The sequence below is a fragment of the Botryllus schlosseri genome, chromosome 15 (genome assembly GCF_051294905.1).
Source record: "Botryllus schlosseri isolate E-star chromosome 15, Bs_hap1, whole genome shotgun sequence".
NCBI classification, from domain to species: Eukaryota; Metazoa; Chordata; class Ascidiacea; order Stolidobranchia; family Styelidae; genus Botryllus; species Botryllus schlosseri.
Genome location: NC_137250.1, coordinates 12,474,282 through 12,494,740, shown reverse-complemented (window position 1 = coordinate 12,494,740; position 20,459 = coordinate 12,474,282). Strand labels below are relative to the sequence as shown.

At 40.4% G+C, this 20,459-nt stretch overlaps 3 protein-coding genes across 7 annotated transcripts in view; 1 reads left to right on the top strand and 2 right to left on the bottom strand.

Moving 5' to 3' along the window:
- LOC145456881 (uncharacterized) overlaps nt 1–16,778 on the top strand; it is a 32,459-nt gene extending 15,681 nt beyond the window's left edge. Inside the window, exons 12-20 of the mRNA XM_080335016.1 lie at nt 11,399–11,460; nt 11,867–12,003; nt 12,278–12,459; nt 12,834–13,022; nt 13,308–13,454; nt 13,526–13,636; nt 13,693–13,741; nt 15,482–15,658; nt 16,043–16,778. Coding sequence (XP_080191142.1) covers nt 11,399–11,460; nt 11,867–12,003; nt 12,278–12,459; nt 12,834–13,022; nt 13,308–13,454; nt 13,526–13,636; nt 13,693–13,741; nt 15,482–15,658; nt 16,043–16,174 — 1,186 coding nt within the window. The 3' untranslated portion in view covers nt 16,175–16,778. The remainder of the gene's footprint in view (nt 1–11,398; nt 11,461–11,866; nt 12,004–12,277; nt 12,460–12,833; nt 13,023–13,307; nt 13,455–13,525; nt 13,637–13,692; nt 13,742–15,481; nt 15,659–16,042) is intronic.
- Nucleotides 514–8,309, bottom strand: LOC145456887 (uncharacterized). Of its 5 annotated transcripts, none has more exons than XM_080335024.1 (10): nt 7,107–7,703; nt 6,983–7,037; nt 6,337–6,703; nt 5,883–6,049; nt 5,500–5,642; nt 5,163–5,359; nt 4,806–4,969; nt 3,379–3,486; nt 3,105–3,269; nt 514–1,607 (listed from the first exon to the last, which is right to left on the bottom strand). In XM_080335024.1, the coding sequence occupies exons 3-10, from the start codon at nt 6,677–6,679 to the stop codon at nt 1,239–1,241; spliced, it is 1,656 nt and encodes a 551-aa protein (XP_080191150.1). In that variant the 5' UTR covers nt 6,680–6,703; nt 6,983–7,037; nt 7,107–7,703; the 3' UTR covers nt 514–1,238. The 5 variants fall into 5 exon arrangements, with proteins under 5 accessions (XP_080191150.1, XP_080191151.1, XP_080191148.1 ...); XM_080335025.1 differs by having other exon boundaries at nt 7,111–7,703; XM_080335022.1 differs by lacking the exons at nt 6,983–7,037; nt 7,107–7,703 and adding an exon at nt 7,766–8,309.
- Nucleotides 8,480–10,524, bottom strand: LOC145456891 (transmembrane 6 superfamily member 1-like). Its single transcript, XM_080335033.1, has one exon. The coding sequence runs from the start codon at nt 10,081–10,083 to the stop codon at nt 8,974–8,976; it is 1,110 nt and encodes a 369-aa protein (XP_080191159.1). The 5' UTR covers nt 10,084–10,524; the 3' UTR covers nt 8,480–8,973.
- Nucleotides 16,779–20,459: the final 3,681 nt, after the last annotated feature.

The following is a 20,459-nucleotide window of genomic DNA, read 5'->3' as shown; positions in this document are numbered from 1 at the left end:
CCGTTTCTGGTCCATATACTGCTTACTACTTTACCTTTGCCATGCAGATCGTAACGATCTCGAAATTGTTGTTTCACCCCGCGAACCTTGCGTGTTCGCTCAAATTGCGCATATGCACAACATGATTAATATATCGTGAAAAATTTATGAATTTCTTACTTGATATGTTTGTACGTTTGAGCGAATTCTATGAAATATTAATTTGATTAAATAGCATTTTTTTGTTATCGAGTCTGATGTAAGTGAGCCGGCTCAGGGAGGATAAGAATATTAGACTCACGATGCTTACTGTTACTATCTACTTTTAAAAGCGTTCTGTGTAGAAAGTATTTACCAGTAATACCGTTACTATCTACACTCTACAGTATTGCGGTCACACGAAGGAATTTCCAAGCGTAGTAAGTTGCCGTGGTCTTACAACCCTTCGATGCCTTATCCTAAACTAATTTCTAAAACAACTTGATTCGCTTGCAGTATTTTCTGCCTGATAAACGCTTCTAATTCCACATAGAATAAAATGTACGGTTTAAGATTTATTCGTCACAATGTAGGTAAAAGATAAGTATACATCAGTCGCTCGAAAAATTATCCTTCATCTCACGTCTGTATAGTTTCCCAACATTACTGAATTTAAGTATATAATAGTACGAAATACGTGTGGAAAATGAACCTGTTGATGCCGGTACTCGGTAGCATTATGATTAGTAGATCAACAACGAAATAAAGTACGTACAATTACATGTGCAAAGTGTTCAAAATTGCGCAAAAAGTATAGCGACGGAAAGGGTACGTTACAAGTGACAGTGGGTACTGGTTGAAAGATATTTGTAATGTGCTTTGAAATTCATAGTAGCCCAACAGTGAATGATGGGTTTATAGGTAGGATAGGTATACTAGCGGATTTAGAAGGTCTGAAAAACTTCAATGAGCTACTGCAGTATAGACGCATTTTCTTGGAATGTTTAGCATATTTTAACCGCTCAAAACAGTAGACATGCTTAAAGATGTCTGAAAAATCTATAATATTGGCGACTTCAGTACTATGTGAAATAGGTGCTACACATTGTGTCCTCTCATGTTGTACAATCTGGGTTTATTTATGTCACGATGGTCGCGCGTCAGCAATCCACCTTCATCGCCGCATTATAAGAAGGCTCGAGATACCAAGTGTTTGAATTTTTTCGCGATGCAATCCGTCGAGTTTGATCGTTATATGAGTATATGACACATTCAATGATTCAAAACCCGTTGAGTTCCTCAGCGTATTCGTCAACGAAATTGTCTTGTATCGCGAAATCTCCGTTATTCGTAACGATCATGATTGCCGTTCTGATGCTCGTAATGGATCGCAAAATTCCGCATTCGTCCGCCCTCAAATTCGAGCCTCTGTCGTACTCAAGCGATCCTAAGTGCCGAAAACTGTTCTCTAAGTCCTGTAACATCTCGCTGAATATATCCCGGACGTGCAGGCACTCTACTGTCATCCCCTTCGGAAAGCCAAACGTTGATATTCCGCTACCATTACTTTTCGCGCCATTTGACAGCGTAGACATCGGGATTGGGCCTTCTGCGCTGTGTGCGTACCGCACCACTGTTTCGACTCTTACCTGAACGAAAGACTAGGTTCATTTACTAATATAATTCACTAAACATAACATGGGTATGTGATCCCCTTTTTTCACTAACACGACACAGCATTTTGATTGTTCCGCTTGGAAATATAAACCTAAAGTAAAGAGGAAGATCCATGAACTATCTACGGAGCAAGGATTCTTAACCTTTTTAGTGCGGGTGGTTGCGAAAAATGTTCATCAATTTCGCCGAGGTCTAATCGCGAAAAGTCACGGCCTAATTACTAGTTAGGGTGCAATTAATAGTGTTCGTATCGTCTGTGTGGCTATAGTGACCTGTGATGAACACTGGAAATTAGACGATATACGGACTGGAGTCAAAATTAAGGACAGATCTTATGAATATGTACTATACATGGTTACTTGTAGTTAGTTTCAACTTTTAGTTTCAACATTGACCTTTCAATGAACCCTTAACTAGTCCACGGACCCCAAGGTTGAGAACGCATGCCATAGAGAGTATAGTTCTCCAGTTGACCTGGTTATTAGGCATGGTGCGAACCTCTGAAAGGTTCAGGTTCGTGTGAACGCGAACCTTTTTGAAAGGTTCTGTGTGAACGCGAACGTCAACCTCATGACGTCACGTGACGTCATATTGCTAATTCCAACCCTACATTTTAGTGAAGTGATAGCCCTCATTAACGTACACGATACCTAGTGACGACTCGGGCCACATAATGCCACAATGCTGAAGTATATTGACGTTTTGAACGTCGTCAAATGTATCAACTGTGACATTCAAATAATATAATAATGCCATAAAATCAATATCTTCCGTCGCTTTGCCAACAATTTCGACGAGGACTTGCAAGGGAATATATGCTTACGCCTTTGACGGTCTAAGTCAGACCGGACAATGTATTCGGCGTACCTGAGTATTGCTACGTTGATATTGAGCAGAGTGTAAAACGGCTTTCTATACTTGCTACCGATATTACTCAATTAACAAGTTATACAGCAGTAGCCAACACCCCAATTGCACGGATTGCCTGCTACATTGTTTGCATCAGACAACGATATCAACTTCACTGATTGGTTCAATAAGCATCATTCGCTGACTACCTGTATAGTGTATTTCGCTCTTGATGTTCTGTGATTGCGGATCAATCTAACGGCAGAGAGTCACCAAATATTCGAGCAAACTTTTGTAACAAGGCAAGTAAAATTTTTGAGATTGTCAAGATGCATGCTCGTTTGTTGTTGATTATTTTTATGCTGCAAGCGTCATGCATATAGTGGCCCGCAATTGAAATGCAATAAATTTCAACCAAAGATGTTATAATGATGTGAGAATTGTAATATATGAAAAAGGTTCACAGTGCAGAACCTACGAAGGTTCGTTTGTGAACGTGAACCTCTATATTTCTGAGGTTCACACACAGAACGCGAACGTGAACCTCACGTTCACACCATCCCTACTGGTTATTGCCGCCTAAAATTACAGAAATCCATATACTTCGGGTGTCAGCTCACTTTGTAGATTTCCCCATCTTCCGTCCTGTCGCGAAGGTACTCGTGAAGGTGTGTCAGTTCCTCCACCCAGCCTGTTCTTCCTGTGTATTCGCTTATTATGGCATCGACTCTGATCACTATTTCATCGTATCGGGATAAATCGGCCATAGTCACATGAGCTCCGACCTGAGAACGTAGATTCGCAATGACAGCATCGCTAATATAATGGTAATGTGTGTTCGTAATTAGCAGGGTTACGACCGCGTCGCTTGATGCAAATTGAAACGGGAGTTACCTCTGCCCATATGCGCCCGTAGTCCAGATCCTTCGGTTTTGAATTTCTTATTGACTTGGACGACACTTTATCAGAGCGAGAAAGCACTTTTCCGTAAACGTCGTGTGACTGGAAAGTAAATATTATGTCAACAAGTCTCATAGCTATATATATTTGTCACATATGAATATGATCCAAATGTTTAAACTCTACCATCCGTAAAAATATAGTAAAAGCAAACTGAATACTTGACAGTATTCTCAGACCTTCTGACTAATGGTTTCGTACAATAGAAAGTACATCGAAAATAGGTGCGAGTCAGTCAAAGTCGACGTATGCATTTGACTAAACCAGAGGTGTCAAACATACGGCCCGCGGGCCGCATCCGGCCCGCCAGACGATTTCATCCGGCCCGCGAAGCAATTCCGAGTAAATTGAAAAATGCTTATAATATCCAGCACATGTGTATAAAATGTTCAAGTTTTTTTATTTATTTTTATAGTAGATACTTCCATTACACAATCCTTGAAGACAGCAAATGTCGAGCATCTTCAATCTCCATGGCCACATTATAGCCCCCGATTGGGCGACATTGACAGCCAATTTCGAGTAGGAAAAAAGTGCACACTGAGTTTAGGGTTTTATGGGAAAATGAAAGAAAAAGTAGTTCTTCACAGAAGCGAAAACATTTAAATTTCTGTGGTTGCACTGCTGTGTCACTTCCGCCTCGGCAGGTCCACGGACTCCAGAGAAACCAGAAGCGAGATATATTAATAAGAAAAAATGCATTCCAACGTATGTGGCTACAGTTAAATATGTTTTCCTCACAACCCATGCGCCGGGCTAATGCCAGATCACGGCTGAAGCACGGTGAGCATAAGAATATGCCAAGTGCCAACTTCCATCGTCGTAAGCGCCACTGTTTCAGAGGTTCATAAACTGTATTCAACCAGCCAAGCATCGTATTTGCCTTTTCGATTGTTCGCGAATAAAGGTGTTGCTGATTGATAGAATGAAACCCACTATGATCCGGGGTGCAATGTAGGCCTAATTATACTATTATAATGATCTATGGTGCAATGTATGCCTAATATATGCTATTATAATTATCTATATAAGCTTAGTAATAAAGTATTCAAGTGAAAAGCAAGGGCATGAGATAGGCTATAATGGAAACATCGACTGATCAGGCCCGCGAGCGATTTGAAGGTTTGAATCCGGCCCGCGACGCAATTTGAGTTTGACACCCCTGGACTAAACAATCACTCCGCATTTGGATTGACTATCTAGAAAAATATCCTTACAAATCTGCGCACCGTGATGATACATCGGATACTGAGGAGGCAATTGGGGAAAAGTAAAAATGAATACCACGTATTGATAACTTCAATAAGAAAAGGAAACATAGAGTCTACATGATATGCAGTATGTATATGATTTTCACTCACTTTTCCAGCGCCATTCAACAATTTCCTGACGGTTACTTTAACTTTGCCCCATTCTTTCTCCGAGTTCTGCAGCAAAATGCATTCCCGATACGTTTCTAACGGAAAAATGGCAAGTTCGGTCGAGGGACTATATTTGTTGTGAGGGGAGTTCTTGAGCGTTTGACCTGTGACAGAACATATTGAAGAGTTATTGACTGGCCCTTGATGGTTACATTCGCGTAACTGCAAAGATGTGTCGCATATTCCGGCCATTCGGCGACGAGTTACCGGAACTGTACTATTTACCAGCTAGTGATGGTTCTCTGTATAGCAATTTTCTTTGCTACATGCGCAGGCCTCAAAAACTCACATACTTACATATATCTCCTAGTTTTTCTTCTTGATCCAGGTGGTATTGGTCACTCCGTATAGTGATACTTTGACGCAGTATCGACATGGCTTTACTAATGAGGGAATTGTCCATCGCTATAACCCCCCTGCATGTCTGTAGTTGATCGAGAGATTCCAAGTCTTCGCGAACATCGTCAAGGAGGCATTGTAAAATCTCGTACATGCTGTGAAGAGTAATTCGAAAATAATTTGCCATTGGCGAGGGTGTCTCTGTGGTGTTAAGCAAACTGAAGAAGGCTTGACATCAACCGTTCACGTATTTCGTCTCGAGATTCTCTGTTAACACAGAAGGGATTGATCTTACCCGACTGATGAAAGCCTGACACCCCGCGCGTGCATACACTCGATGCCTTCCCTGTTGTATTTGTTATCCCACGTGTAGGCGTGTGCAAATCTTATGGACATTGTCCATTTGATTCTGTTCCGTTTGCAGTGCTCTATGAAGGTCTGTACGAATAATGACCGGCGTTACTCGACCCATTGACCGCATTGATTCTTAATATAATAATGCTATATTTGCTTCAGTGCCTTGACATCGTTATAGGTATGATTCAACTAAGGTTATGGAGCTTAACCATAATTTGAATCACTTGATTTCATTTGCTGTGCAAACAAATCTATACTCTTATATCCCTTCACTAAAGCATCTAAAAGATGTACCTATAGCTTTATTCGCTTGGAACTTACAAGAATTTCAGAACTTCCGATGTTGCTAGGGCTTCTACTGGAGAGTAATTCAATAGACACTGTGGTGCATGGTTGCAGATACCCTTCATCAATATCCATTGCGCTGACACTGCTCACGTCTGATATACTGGATCCCCGGCTCATCCTTCCGTCGTGAATCTGAGACGCTGCGTAAGAGTCAAAAAAGTTTAACCTACTCATGGCACTAATGGTCTTTATGGTTTATGTTGTTGCGTAACTTGCACTGATGAGTTGATTTCATATAATAGTAGGCAATCCCGACAAAAACTTCGAATCCGTCTTCCGATTGCATGTGACTTTTCATGTCAGGGTATCAAAGATTTCACCGTAATTTCATGACATCCAATTATGTATTAGCCTCGTTACGGTATATTATTTGTCCTAGCAATTGGATGACTAAACCTATGGAACAAGTTCTCGGATAAAATTATACCTTTCAAGCTTCTGGTTCCAATCATTTCCTGCACGAATATCCCATACACATCTGCGCTTTTGTTCCCTTCGATCCTTTTGCTGTAGATCAAATTTTCTTCCCCTCCTCTGCTATATTCGTGGACGTGGGCGAGCATTATGCCGTGGTTTTGCAACTGAGCCAGGTTGTTATTGGATTTGGTCGGAGACGGCAGCCGCGCGTCTGCGTTATAGCAGGCTGGCGGCGTCGATGGTTGCTGACCGTTGCAGCTATCCAGTCTTATCCTGCCTCCGTGCGTTAGCTCCTTATCGCGATTGAATAAGAAATGGTCGAGATAGTCCCGTATTGATAAAGTTGCGGCCATGATCTTCGGCGCCAGTCTCTGATACTGCAAAAGGCTTACTGTATGCAATCTAAAATTGTGATGGGACTATCGGTATCAAGGCATAGTCTCGCATACTTTGACATGTTATAAATGCATTTGACAAGATTCCGAGTATAAAACGCATTGCTGCGTGTTAAAGTTGCGCTGTAATCTATCTGAAAGACAATCTTCCAAAAAATTCTTTCAAGGATCATGACATGACTGCATGATGCTGCTGCTAGTCCTAGCAATATTTCATCGAATAGTTAAACGCTCGAACAATATCTGATATACAAATTATACCTTAACCTTAGTACATAGTACGCGTCGCTGAACTGTCCAGATACCAACGAACAAACTGAAAAGGGGTCGAACGAACTGGAATAAGAATTCGCAAGTAACCGCGATGATCCCATCATATACACACCAACCGGCGCAGTCCTTCCCAGAACAAACATTCCGAGACACGAATAAGGAGTCGCCTCTTGTCGCTTTACGCTACTACAAACCCCGAGTCCGTAATATTCCGTGTCTTATTGACTGGAACGTTCGTTGTGCTTCAGAAGGGCAGAAGACCAATAATAAGGCGAGACCACTCACAAAAGCCTATTGTGCAAGTCTCAGCATGTTGGTAAATTTTGAAAAATGCTGTTTGACGCGATCAGGAAAGTAAAGAGATGGATTGAGCATTGCGGAAATGCCACGGCGGGCTCTTCGTCAGGCTTCGTTGATGTAATTACAAAACACAAAGTGTTGATTGCATGTACAATGTCCGTAATTTCAGCATTCTATTAAAAAAATAAAAAAATTGAATTGGGACATGCTCTTGAACCCTGAATTTCTGATGATAAACGTAAGTTCGGTCTCATTTTACTCAGCGTCTATCATCATCATCATCATTGGTTTATTAGCAATTTTTATCAGTTCAATACACCACAAAATGCGATACAATGAAAAGATAGGAAGGTGTCGAAGCGACTTGGAGTAATCTTTGGAATCAGACGCCCACCTTGGCCCACCTTGGCCACCTTGACCAACTAAAATAGTTGCTAAAATTGATTCCTGACAACTATTTATGGTCTTCACCTGTCGATATGCACGTACGATAATGATGTATTGACACTTTGCAAACATATCTATCAACTGTCCCCGGTATCATCTTTGTTGATTCGCCCAATAGTGTGCTAGAAGCATCTTGCTTATATGGCACCTTGACCTCGACGATATTGAGCTTCGCTTTTTGAACATCCACTCGTGAACTTATAGACTGTGCGAATGTTTTTCGAACAATGCGCAACAACAACAAGGGCCCTTCGCCCGAAATCATATCGCCTCATCAAGTCGATATTGAAATTACTGGAAACCACTGTACCGTTATGCCGATTCGATTTGAAATAACCGGTCGCACGACACGAAATAGGTCGACCGTCACATTTGTAAATACTGCGCGCCGCGCCGATTGGTCTGTCTCTCCCCAGTGCTAGAATGCGGACTTCAACGCGTTTCTCACCATACCACTATCAAAATAAACATTCCGTGTCGCCTCCTTCGTGTGCGAACAAGCAAACGCGGTTCTACTCAAAATAGGGATTCCACTGGTTGTAACCTTGGAGGCATGTAGCAGCCATTCTATCATTATTCCTGAAATTCTATAAACTCAGAATACAATGTCAGTTCTAAGAGCTTCTTGGAGGTACAGAACTTCAATATACAATTGAATAGTATATTCATAATGAAATGAACCCGAATATTTTCGGCTGACACTCGTCGACCAAACGCAACGTGAACAATGAACATATGTCAAAATCAACTCATTTATTCGATTCGGAGAGTACAAAGTACCACTGCTGTCAGCGGCACATTGGAACGGAAAACATAAAACGGCAATAATCGTATTGTTTTTAATCAGTAGCTATTTCATACCAGGTAAGTTAAAGTAAAATCGCAACTCTGCTGGTCAATTTGCATTAAACTCCGTCAGAACTAAGCTCGTATATTGCGTAGGTTTATGTCCTCTGTAAAAGAAGACTTTACAAACTGTAAAATCACAGTAATATATTAAAACTATAGTTACATCCATCGGATTCTGAAAATCATTTCTTTCGTGAATGGCCATTTAGAAAATAGTAATTGCTCTAAACAACTTTGCTTCATATAACGAGTAAATAAAATACCGACGGAATGCTTATAAACATTATAATGAAGAACGCGAATTGTATACGGGGTTCAATCAGCTCAGTCGCAAGGTTAATTGGCTATTTATTGCCCTCGTTCATAAATTCAGAGGCACTCGTTTACCTCCTCGACTTCTTTTGAGGCCTCGCGACCCTAGTCATAAAATGCACAAAGAGCAGATGAGCAACGATTATTGGAATCACAGTAATCACGACAACCGTACTCAAGTTAGCTCCTATACGGTATTCTTCGGGGGTCGCGTGGTAGGTAGCCGCAGTGATATGAAAGAACTCCCCTTGCGCCAGGGCTCCGGATAACATCAGCGATAGCATCTCGGCGGTCTTGCTGTTGCGCACGCCGTTAAATACGTAATACGCAAGCATGATTTGGATCGGAACGCAATACACGGCGTTGAAAATACAGTGCATAGCCCCGAATTTACCGGGTTCTAATATGTAAGGCTCGTACTCCGATATATACTGTCGCACGAAAGGTAGCGGCGAACCAAAACCAGCTAAACCACGTAGTAAACCCAAGACCACAGAGAAAAGCAACCCAACAAGCAGCACCACATCCGCCAAGCCAATCGATTCTTTTCTCTGCTCCGTACCGATTATGGTAGCTCTTCGGTGCATGTCTATAAGATACTTCCCTCCGTAAAACGGCATCACGATGTACGGTATATTCAACAAGATAGGCGGCCTCATCTCGTCTCCGTAACTTCCCGTCAAAGCCCCAATTATGAGACAGAACATACCGGCTATCATAGAGCCGAACCAGTACAGACCCCATTTCGAGTAGTCCTTTCCGTTGTCGTACTTGTAAATTATGATCAAGTACAGCGCGAAGTGTACGGTACCGTCCCACAGGTCAATCCACGCGCCGAAAGGCGATCCCAGGTAGGGCTCAGCCTTTTCGAAGTAAAAGTCGAAGTATCCGTCGATTATGTCCATCGCTTCGAAGGCGCCTATGGTGTCGATGGTACAGGACCATGCGAAGATGCAGCACATGTAGTAAAACGTGTTCCTCGTCCTTTCCGCGCCCTTTGAGTCGTTAAATTTCGGCGGCAGGAGTTTGTAGAGTAGGTATGCGAATCCCGGAATGAAGACGCTACCCACGGCGAGGATGTTGATGGGTTCTTGGAGTATCGGGTTTGATCCCAGTATGTACATTAAAATCCATGACGATTGCGACACCAGAAAAGCGACCACGAAACCCCTCAGCATCATAGTTGCTTCGGTTTTTCGCTGGTATGATTATAATTACTGAACTGTCGAAGACATTCTTCATTTAGTTGCAATAGTAATATTTCTTATTTCGATGCTTTTATCCGCGTTCATACCGTCATTACAATGCATTACGAAAGTAGTTCTTGCAGAGGTCTTAACCAGCCTACTGAGGCTCATTTCTGGCAGATTTCTAACACTCCTATTCCTAAAGTTGTTCCATACCCGCCAGTTTCGGGGAAACTGTAATAGGATCCGAAATTCTAGATTTCAAATTTGGCCGGTGATCGCACAGTTAAATTATACGAGAAGGATTGCTAGTACGGCCTCGGCGTTTGCGATTACGCACAGGCCCAAATCCTGATATTAGCATTCGCTATTTACATACATAAGTTACCAGCAGCTTTTGATTCATAACGGGTGGGTATTGAAATACCACACTATCCTGCATAGCGTCTGCATCATTCGGGTAAAGCTTACAAGACGCATGATAAGCATGCAATGCCGACAACATTCTCATAGCCTGGAGTATGCCGCCGAATAACACGCTTGGCTCGTTTTCCCGCATACAATATCACGCGGGTTTATAAACCTGCGCGGAAGCTGATACTCGTACAATGCGAAGACTGTATTGTATTTGTAGAATTCAATCTGTAACATCTCTATCAAGCGTTATGTAAGATTTTCGCCGCGTTATTCATGCAAGCGTCTACGATGATGCCATCGAATGACGGACGCATACGAGTCGGGCGCTTGTTGACTTTAATTAAAGTAAATATTCTAAGCTCAACAACAGTCTGTTACGTAATTTAGTTATACTAATCACCGTTTTATCAGCATAGGCTCTTCCACCACGCCAACTTCAACACTGCTAGCGCGACAGACTTCCATTGTAATGTTTACTTTTTGCGCGGGGTATTATACAAAGCGGCGGAGCGCTCCGTACACATTGATCATTGGATCTGTTATGTTCAAGTAGACTTCCGGAAACTTTTTTTGATTTTTGTATGTGAATCCTAATTCGTTACAATCGAAAATAACTATGAGATGACTGCAATAGTTCACTTCGGATTGGCCAATATGATGCCCAGAAGAAATACAGTAGTTAGGATACTGGCTTTGGCTTGCAAGAAAACTCAATCCATAGTCTTCAGCCAGGAATAGGGCTTGATGTCCAAATGTGGAAGTGTTGGGTTAAGAATTTGAATATTGTGTAAAATTTCCTATGTTATTCTAGTTCTAGGATGATTCCGTCATTTCTGATGAAAGAACACTAGACAAATTTATAATACAAGACTGAATTGTCATAAATTTACAGGTTAAAGCTCGGCTCGTCTGAAGAATTGGATTCGATAAAGAAAGAATTGACGTCTGCCACCGGTTAGGAATTTTGACAGTTGATAGATATATCACACATTATTTTAGGTAATGCGAGTAGTTCCAACAATCCAACCCAATCACACTCCAGATGTCGAAGAGCATCTCAGATATATAATATTCAAAGATCAGAAGGAAGAAGGAACCATGTCTTTCCTGTTTTTGTTCATCAAGCGTCCATGGAGTGAGCTTGGTTTTAGACACTTGTTGGCACCCAGGATTAGCCAATGCACCCCATACATGCGGACTGAGACACAAGCTAATCAAAGTCTTAAAAATCCCTTGTTGTTTTTCCGCATGATGCGTTGCATACTTGTGAATTAGATCTACTAAGGACTCTTAATACACATTCAAGCGATTCGTAAATATCAAGTCACGTTGTTTCTCACTTCATAAAACATTTCATCAGATAAATATGCATCAAATGAAGAGGAGTTCAATCGTGCCATACAAAATTTGGAAGAGAAAGACTGCGAATTGATGGCACGGGCTTCGTCGTTGGAGAGTGTGATTCGACAAAAGGCGATTGAGATAGAAAAATTATCCGTAAGTCAAACATAGCTATGACATTTCTGTACCAATTACAACTTGCTCACTCAGAATAACACGGATTGATCGACCTTGGTTGGCGAGACAGAACAGATGTAGTAGGCTACTATCAAATAAATTTAAGGTAACTTCAAATTACGTAGGCTGCCTATACTCTTGACATGAGTGGATTTACTAAATCCTGTCCTGGATTTGAGATTCAAGGCCAAATCTAGAATTCAGACATTTCTTCAAAAATCCAATCAACTACGTATTGCCTTCTGAATCGCAGGACAGCCGAGATGTTTTATCGGAGGAGTTGTCCTCTCTGAAGAAGAAGCTGGAAGAAGAAAAAACAAAGCATTCCGAGATTTTAGAAAAGAGTAATGTACAATCGCAGGAACTGAGCGAATTGAAAGAAAAAACTATTAGACTTGAACAAGAATCGACGCAACACGCTGAAGAGTCTTCCGAGTATGTATAGTTTTAATATTGCCATTGTCAGTACCGTCGTCAACCCTCAAATACATCATTTTTGATGAAACGTGTGAATTTAGTCATTGTATCGCCGTAACTAACTATATATATTCAAAGATTGAACCTACTTTTAGATTCATTTGATATTTTGTGTTTGTCATGAAGATACATCTTGCGATTTCAAACGTTGCCACCCCGATTAACTGATGAAAGTATGCGAGGCCTCGACCAAATCTACCATTTTAAACTATTTATATGAATACTTATAAGACCACTTGAAGCAGTTTTGTCATGTACTGGAAATCTGTGCTTTTGAGTAGAAATTTTTGACTACTTTGAACACCTCCGTATCTTATTATTACGACATCAAGGTTTAAAGACCAGATACTAATGCTGGAAGCCAAGGCGGATGCACTAGAAACTCAGCTGATGCGATCTAGCGCCGATGTCACACGTGCTGTAAATGAAGAGGAGCAGGCCAACAAGAGAATAGAAGAGCTGGAGGTCCAACTAGCGGAGCGCAAAGCCAGTTATCAAGCCAAGCTTGATGAATTCACAAGGTATTGTCACCATACCGGTTGAGGTCGACGTTCAGATGTGGTATGGCTCATTGTGATCAAGGAAAATATATTTGCACATGATTATTTCTTCCTATCTTGCAAACGTTGAAAATCGATCAGTATACTACTCAAGTAAGCACTTGTGAAGAAGGGTTTTTGTTTCCTTAGGTGTGGTGGCATATTCCGGTGCTGACTTATACTGGTTACGTTACCTCGCCAATCAAATTTATGAATCTTGTAAACTCCTAAGGCATTAATCCGTACACGTCTTCATTTACAACGCAGGCGTTTGCTAGATACTCAAAAAAAGCTCAATCATGAACAAGAAAAGTTTGAGCATCTAACTGCAGCTAAAGATTCCGAAAGCGCTGAATTGAGGAAAGTGAGAAAGCTGGCTGACGAACAATCTGCGAAACTCCTTGTCAATGAGAGGTATTCTTTAAACTCCGTCGCCGAAACGAATGGAGAAGTAACATTCCTGCCGGACATTTTTCCGTTTGCAGACTTGACAAAGAAAATGCTGTCAACAAAGAAAGAATCGCCGCTCTGAATGAGGAAGTCGCCGCGTTAAAGGCAAGAAAAGCGGATGACTCGATTATCGAAGAACTCAACAAGTAAAGAATGCTTATCATACCGAATTGTCAACTTCTATAATCCAACTTCTGTACAGATGGAAAGATCTTTATACGGAACTGCAGGAGAGGGTTGAACCTTTCAAGGTGAGTGTGCAGATTTGTGCAGACTTAGAGATGCAGTATTTGTCTTTACCAAAGCTTTATATTCGTTTGCTGAATTCTCGTATTTTTAAACATCCAATACCTTCCCTCATGTAGTCACATTGAATCTCCTCAACTATTTTCTCTCGGTCTCTTGCTCTGAAATAAAGTATGCACCTAGACGCAGTTCGGAGCTTTGTGTTTCTATTAATGTCAATGCATACATGCCGAACTAATGATGGCTGGGCAAGCACAAAATGCGGCAAACATACATCCGGGGCATTAGGATTTGTCTCCATTTCCTGCTGTCATTTCCATGATGCAATTACTTGGTTTGCATGAGTTCTCATGGCTTTGTTCCCTAGTCATATCTCTTCTGGTAGGTTGGTGGTCATATGAGAAGTCCTACTCAGGGAAATGAGCATTGAGCAACGAGAATGAATTAATGTAGAATCTTCAGCCATTGACCGACATAATTTGTGTTCTGTGTTTGTACAATGTTTGCAGAGGTGGTCAGTAACGAAGCACTACTTTTTCGAAGTACTCGAGTAGTTTCCCTCTACTTCTGGTAATTACTCAAGTAGATCTGAATTTTTCTACTACTACTTCCTAATATTTTGTGATCTAATTACTTACTTTTCGCTATTTTCAGTTAGTCAAGTAGAAGTAGTTCAATCTTCCAATCAGGAATATAGCCTGAGGAATTTAATTTTCATAATAGTCGAGTAAAGCCCAGAATTTTCGTCGCGCGCAGTGGGTAGGGAGTGACCGGTATGATTTCACGAAAGCATCGATGAATATAATTTAGGTAGCGGGTTGCCGTGGTTCCGTTGACACCCCATTGTCGCCCTTCGCCCATATGAAATAATTCATCACAGTATGTATGGCTCATCATAGCGTTTGAAACTGATGTTTCGCAATTTAGTATTTACTTGTCATATCGTAACCTGGAAAAGTGGACTCTGACTTTTTGTTAGTTTTAGAGATGTTTTAGCATATCACCTTAGGAACTTTCTGGACTAAAGGCATGAAATACATTTTCCGCTTTTAGAATTGGTATTTATGTTTCACTTTCAATTTCGAGTATCATATACTTTGAGTTATAATTAATATTAGTTCTTTTGTCTGGATAACAAATGCCTTCAATTTCCGGAAATAAAGCTACGCAATATGGCATTTTTACGGTTCACCATATTTTTTATTAACGTTTACTAATCGCGCAAAGTGTTTACACCGTATCCTATACAACTTCTCCGTATTGCTCTTTGACTAAACTACGGGCCTTATAATATGGTGGATGGTGCCATACCATGCTATTTTCTATAATGTGCTGTTCGAGAAAACAGAGGATTAGTATCGCATTTCCATATCAATACTATCATTTTCATCCCATGATGTGGACGAATGCTTATGCTATCGAAAATTGGATACCTGCTGGTATGCATCAATATGAATCAAGCTCATCACCTTTCGCAGAGCTCAATTTGCACTTTTTTACAATCCATGTGAACGAATTAGGATCGTTTTCACAACTACTTACTTACTTGAGTACTTTTAAAGTCAGTCAATTCTACTTCTACTTCAAGTAGTTTTAGGTTGCTTATGGAAGAAGTACTTCTACTCATACTTGAGTAGATTTTTTCGTCGCTACTTCTACTTGAGTAGCTTTCTTGACTACTTTGACCACCTCTGAACGTGTGTAACTTCTTAGCGTAAGACCTAGTGTTAAATTCTAATTTATAGAGCCAACTCGATGCGTATAATGCCGAACGTCAGTCGTTGCTGAGTGAGCATTCTGTGGCACAAGCTGAGATGCAAGCTCTCGGAAAGAGATACGCTGAGCTTCTCGGTCATCAGAATCACAAACAGAAGATAAAGCATATCGTCAAAATCAAGCAAGAGAATAACAATCTGAAGCAGGTACATTGGGATTTCAAATTGTGACCAAAAAAATATTAACTTGCTAATTATAGCTTTTATTCTATCAAACTTCGCGATTTCTCTTTACATAAAAGTTTAATACTAGGAGAATAATCCCATTCAGTCACAGAATTGATCGATGGATATTCTGCGAATCTTGTTTGAAGCTTTATTGAAATTACTTTTCCGGTATATTTGATGGCCTGAATAATTCTGGTACAATAACACAAAATTTGGGTCTGTACCCGACATGATACCAGCCGTACGTCTTATTTTCTTCCGTTCCATTGCAGGAACTCTTCAGTAGGGAGATATTTGGATTTATATGCATGAACTTATTGAATTCATATTGACCATATTCCTTCCTGTTTGTTTCGATTGTAGGAGGTTATGAAGTTGCGAGGTCAAGTTGAAAAGATGCGGAAGGCCTCTCTTTCGAGCAGACCGAAACGATTCGATCCCAGCGAAGCTTTTCAACATCGAAAAGAGAACACGCCTCTCCCACAAAATACTTGATACTGCCACCATGGTAGCCTACAGACTACAGATCATGCTTTAAAAAGTATTGCAGCCATATTCTGGAATTTCTCAGGTGTTGAAAATCATTGCTAACTTGGCCTTTAGATTCTGAATGTCCGATTTGAAGTTGACTCACATTTCACTAATTCTGGTTCAGTTTTATAAAATCAAATATATACCCCCACTCTACCTTACTTAAATGAACTGAAGTTCAATCATGCAGGTAGAGTACTCATCAATAATATATAATTAGTCAATTCCCAGCGTTCATCTCCATATAGGCTTTAGAAATTGTAACAGAAAAGGCACTTTACTCAGCCTTTGTGAAACTTATTTGCCCATTGCCTTTAGCCATGTTTGCCCATTGCCCTACTTGAGGTTTTGAATTTGAATGCGATGTGGTAAGGAGGCTTGTAAATATCCTTCCGAGCTATATGTAGGCCTATCATTTTAGCACATTCTCTTATTCGCAGTGGTTCTTCTTCGGGGGTAAATTTTATATTTTGTGTGGTCGCAAGTTTCCTTCCATCCAGTCATGTTTATTTTGTTTTGCTAGCCTTATGACATGTTTATGAAAATAAAGTTCTTTTATGTACAGAAACGAAGGTGTGCTGATAGTTAGTTCGCAGTTCACTTCTGACACCCAGCGAACTCTATAGCATACAATCATATTTTTAATCGCACGATAGCTCCAGATCGGTTGTCACATACATAAATTGGCAATAAACCTTTCCGATATCCGACCCAATTACTGGAATATGATCTACTCACTAATTCATTTGTTTTGTTAATTGTTTCCAATCCCATGAGTCTAAGTCAATATATAACGAAGGTTAATGATAGCGTGTGGTAAGCAGGGTTGTAACCAAGTCACATGGTTCCGAGTCACGAGTCAATCTTACTTTTGTGGTTTTGACTCGAGTCGAGTCGAGTCATTTTCAATTCATCAATGACTCGAGTCCAAGTCACCGTTTAAAGGGTCAAGTCCGAGTCATAGTGTTATGACTCGAGTCGAGTCCAAGTCACAGTATTGAAGTCATGTTGAGCTCATGTTTTCAATCCTGCTTGGGTGATATCGAATTCCTAGCTTGGCAAACATGCTCATTTTCTCCCTATCAGAGTTTTGGCACGTGTTTATTTAGGCAGTTAACGGACAGGTCCTGGCCTCATTTACCGATGCTACAGATAACTTCACCAAGTTAGAACGTAAAATCAAATATCTGTCTTGTCAGTCTGATACATCACCAATTCAAGCATTCAGTTTTTATGATAAGCACATTGACGATAGCTCATAAATTGCTGATAGAGAACCAACGAGTTCACGGAGATACCAGCTGATAGAGAATCAGCAGATGCATGTTTATGTAGAGGTATTTACACCAAGCCAGCATGCTGTAAAAGCGTGCATGCAGCGATGTGCATTGTGCAGTGACAAAAAACAGATACCTTTTGATATTACTTAAGGTTTTCCCAATTGCATTACAGACTACATCGCAGCATCAGCATTGGAGAAATAATTGTACAATTGGGCTGTTCGAAAACATTTTTTCAAGTTTTCCGGCTACTCCTTGAAATTGTTAGATTGCCCGAAAAAATCAAATTTGGCTCAATTCCAACCAGTAGAAAGCAATGCTATGAAAGAAAATTTTAGATTGATTACAAATAGAGATTTTCGAATTTTACCGGCTATCGTGATATTGGTACATTGTGTAAAAATATGATTCATAGCAAATTCCAACTAGAAGAAATGAAGTTATTAGAGTAGAATATTTTGGACATGAATAATAGTCGGCTTACTACCACTATGTAATTATATTATATGAAAGAATTTCTCACTAAAAATACTTCATTTATTTTCAAATCCAAAATTTTCTCCTATCATATCATTGATTCTTCTTTTTAAAATTGAGCTAGATTCAATGTTCTTTTTATGCAACGTAATCAAGTAGCCACCGAGTAAAATAAAAAAGAAGTTACTTTTGAACAGTCCTATTCTACAAACATCATGCAGCATTAGCCATTCATTATTACTCACGTGCACAATGCATATACCTAACAAAACCCCAAATAGACAGGTGGTATTGTGTGTTTTCACAGACAGCATATCACATCAATGATGAGTTACACTTTAAAAATACCAAAGTGGAAAGGAGATCCTCAGATATATTAGAGCGGCATGGCCTTAGAATAAATCCAGCTCTACTAAATACACGTTGCACTGGTGCACTAGATGCAGAGCATTTTTGAACCATACTGAAGAGCATAGGATACTCATTCTTTCGAGTCGCCCAAAATTGCAAATAATCATCGTTTCAAATCTACACATAAGCTTATCGGTCTCTTCCAATTACTTGACTATCTGAGTCATTGCGTTGGCTCCAATTGAACTTTGCTTCGATTGTTTGCTTGTATAATTGAAAAGTCCTAAATACTTTGATTGCGGAGGATCTAGTACCGCTTCGTCAGATGATTTTGTACCTTGGCTGGTGATCCTCTATGAATGAGTGTCAGGCCCAGTCATCATCAACTCGATTATTTTCTGCCGCAGTGCAATTCGGAATTGTTCTGAGTAATTTAGATCCATAAGCTAATGGAAAGCAAATTTCGGATCGAACACGCATGATGTGAAGAAGATGGTTTCACCAAACGGTTTGGGATTACCGATAGGTCAATCCAAAGACCAATCAGTTGTGATGATGTTCACATTTACAAACACTGCTGCAAAACGCTTTAAAATAGTATTTTTCAATGCTTCCACTAATGCGCGCAAGTAATTGACAGTGATAGCGTGCATAATTGAATGGTTGTAGAGTGAGAGAGAGAGCAGAGTTGGTAGTTGGTACTACCCTGATTGGCATTGGGACGCAACAATGCTATCTGGCGAAACGAGAGAGTAGCTCAAGAGCAAAAGAGCCAGACAGCATTATTGCGTCCCAATGCCGATCTCCATAACAATGAAAAATTCGAGGCTGATTGTGGGGGCTCCCGGGCCACGAGCGGAATAACATTTATGTTTTCGTAATCAGTGCAGAGTCAGCTTTCGATTGATACCCGTTTTACCAAATTTAATGCTCGCCAAGCCGGTCGAAAATGACCTTCAAATTGCCTGTAGCCAAATCGAAATTGTGACGTGAATCAATTTCTGAGGCGTGAGATTTGGTTGGCGACGCCATATAAGGCACTATGGTACCATTGTCTGTTGTTTTTGCGGCGGCATATCTGATATCAGACGAGTGCAACGAAAGCAGTGGTGTCAAATAGCGATGTCGGCACAATTCGTCAGATGTGTTGAACTAGCCATTACGATTCGCAAATTTATTAATCTTCAAGTCATATAAAATAAGCCGAGTCATTGACTTGGGTCGAGTCATGCGTAATGACTCGAGTACAAGTCGAGTCAATCCAAATATCGACTCGAGTCGAGTCGAGTCATTTTCCCATTTCAAGAAAATGACTCGAGTCAAGTCGAGTCACAAAAAAAACGTGACTCGAGTCTGACTCGAGTCGAGTCATGACTCGAGTCATTACAACCCTGGTGGTAAGTCCGAAGAGGTTCCAAGAACTATTACCATTCATTAGCCTGCGTAGGTCAGTTACCGACTTCGCAGAAATGGAAGTCCTATCGAGATGTTCTGCTCTGGAGTGGGGTATGATTGGGAATCGGCCATCTGCAGCAATGGTCTTGTGGTGATCTGCATCAGAAATATAGGTAACCAAATATCTTGGATTATAGCTGTCTGATTACTTAACTTGAGAAGTCCAGTTTCTCGTCGTAGAAGTTCTTCGTCGGATATGTTCCAGACAATACGGTTTGTTCAAGGTTAATGCAAGCAGTTTCAGCGATTGAGTCTCTCAAATCGGACATTTTGTGCTTGAAGTAAATTACTACAGGATGTGATAATCGATAGCGGGATAGCCTATATACGGTTCGATAAATACACGAGATATAACCAGAGATGAGCGGATTTGAAATTTCTATGTCCTAATCAAATCCTAATCCATAACTTTTTCATATTAAAGTCCAATCCTAATCCGATTCCAACTGAAAATTCAGAAAAAATACTATTTTATGCAACAGAGGGATTCGAAAATTTCCTTTGACAGCCAACGATTCACTTGATTCAAGATAACTTAGCAACCATAAGTACATTAATAACTGATCTGAATAAAGTTTGTCGCCATTCGCCACACGACATTTCAATCTTCCAGAAAACAGATAAATCCTAATCCGTTCTGAAAAAAATGTCTAATCCAAATCCGACAAAATTTCACAAATCCTGTT

Excerpts from the sequence above, each read along its gene's own strand:
- LOC145456887 (XM_080335022.1), bottom strand. The coding sequence starts at position 7,813 with ATGTTTGCAAAGTGTCAATACATCATTATCGTACGTGCATATCGACAG. Across the intron at positions 5,643-5,882 it reads TCGGAAGTTCTGAAATTCTT|ACCTTCATAGAGCACTGCAA; the intron begins GTAAGTTCCAAG and ends TTATTCGTACAG. Across the intron at positions 3,270-3,378 it reads ACGGGCGCATATGGGCAGAG|GTCGGAGCTCATGTGACTAT; the intron begins GTAACTCCCGTT and ends CTACGTTCTCAG.
- LOC145456891 (XM_080335033.1), bottom strand. The coding sequence starts at position 10,083 with ATGATGCTGAGGGGTTTCGTGGTCGCTTTTCTGGTGTCGCAATCGTCA.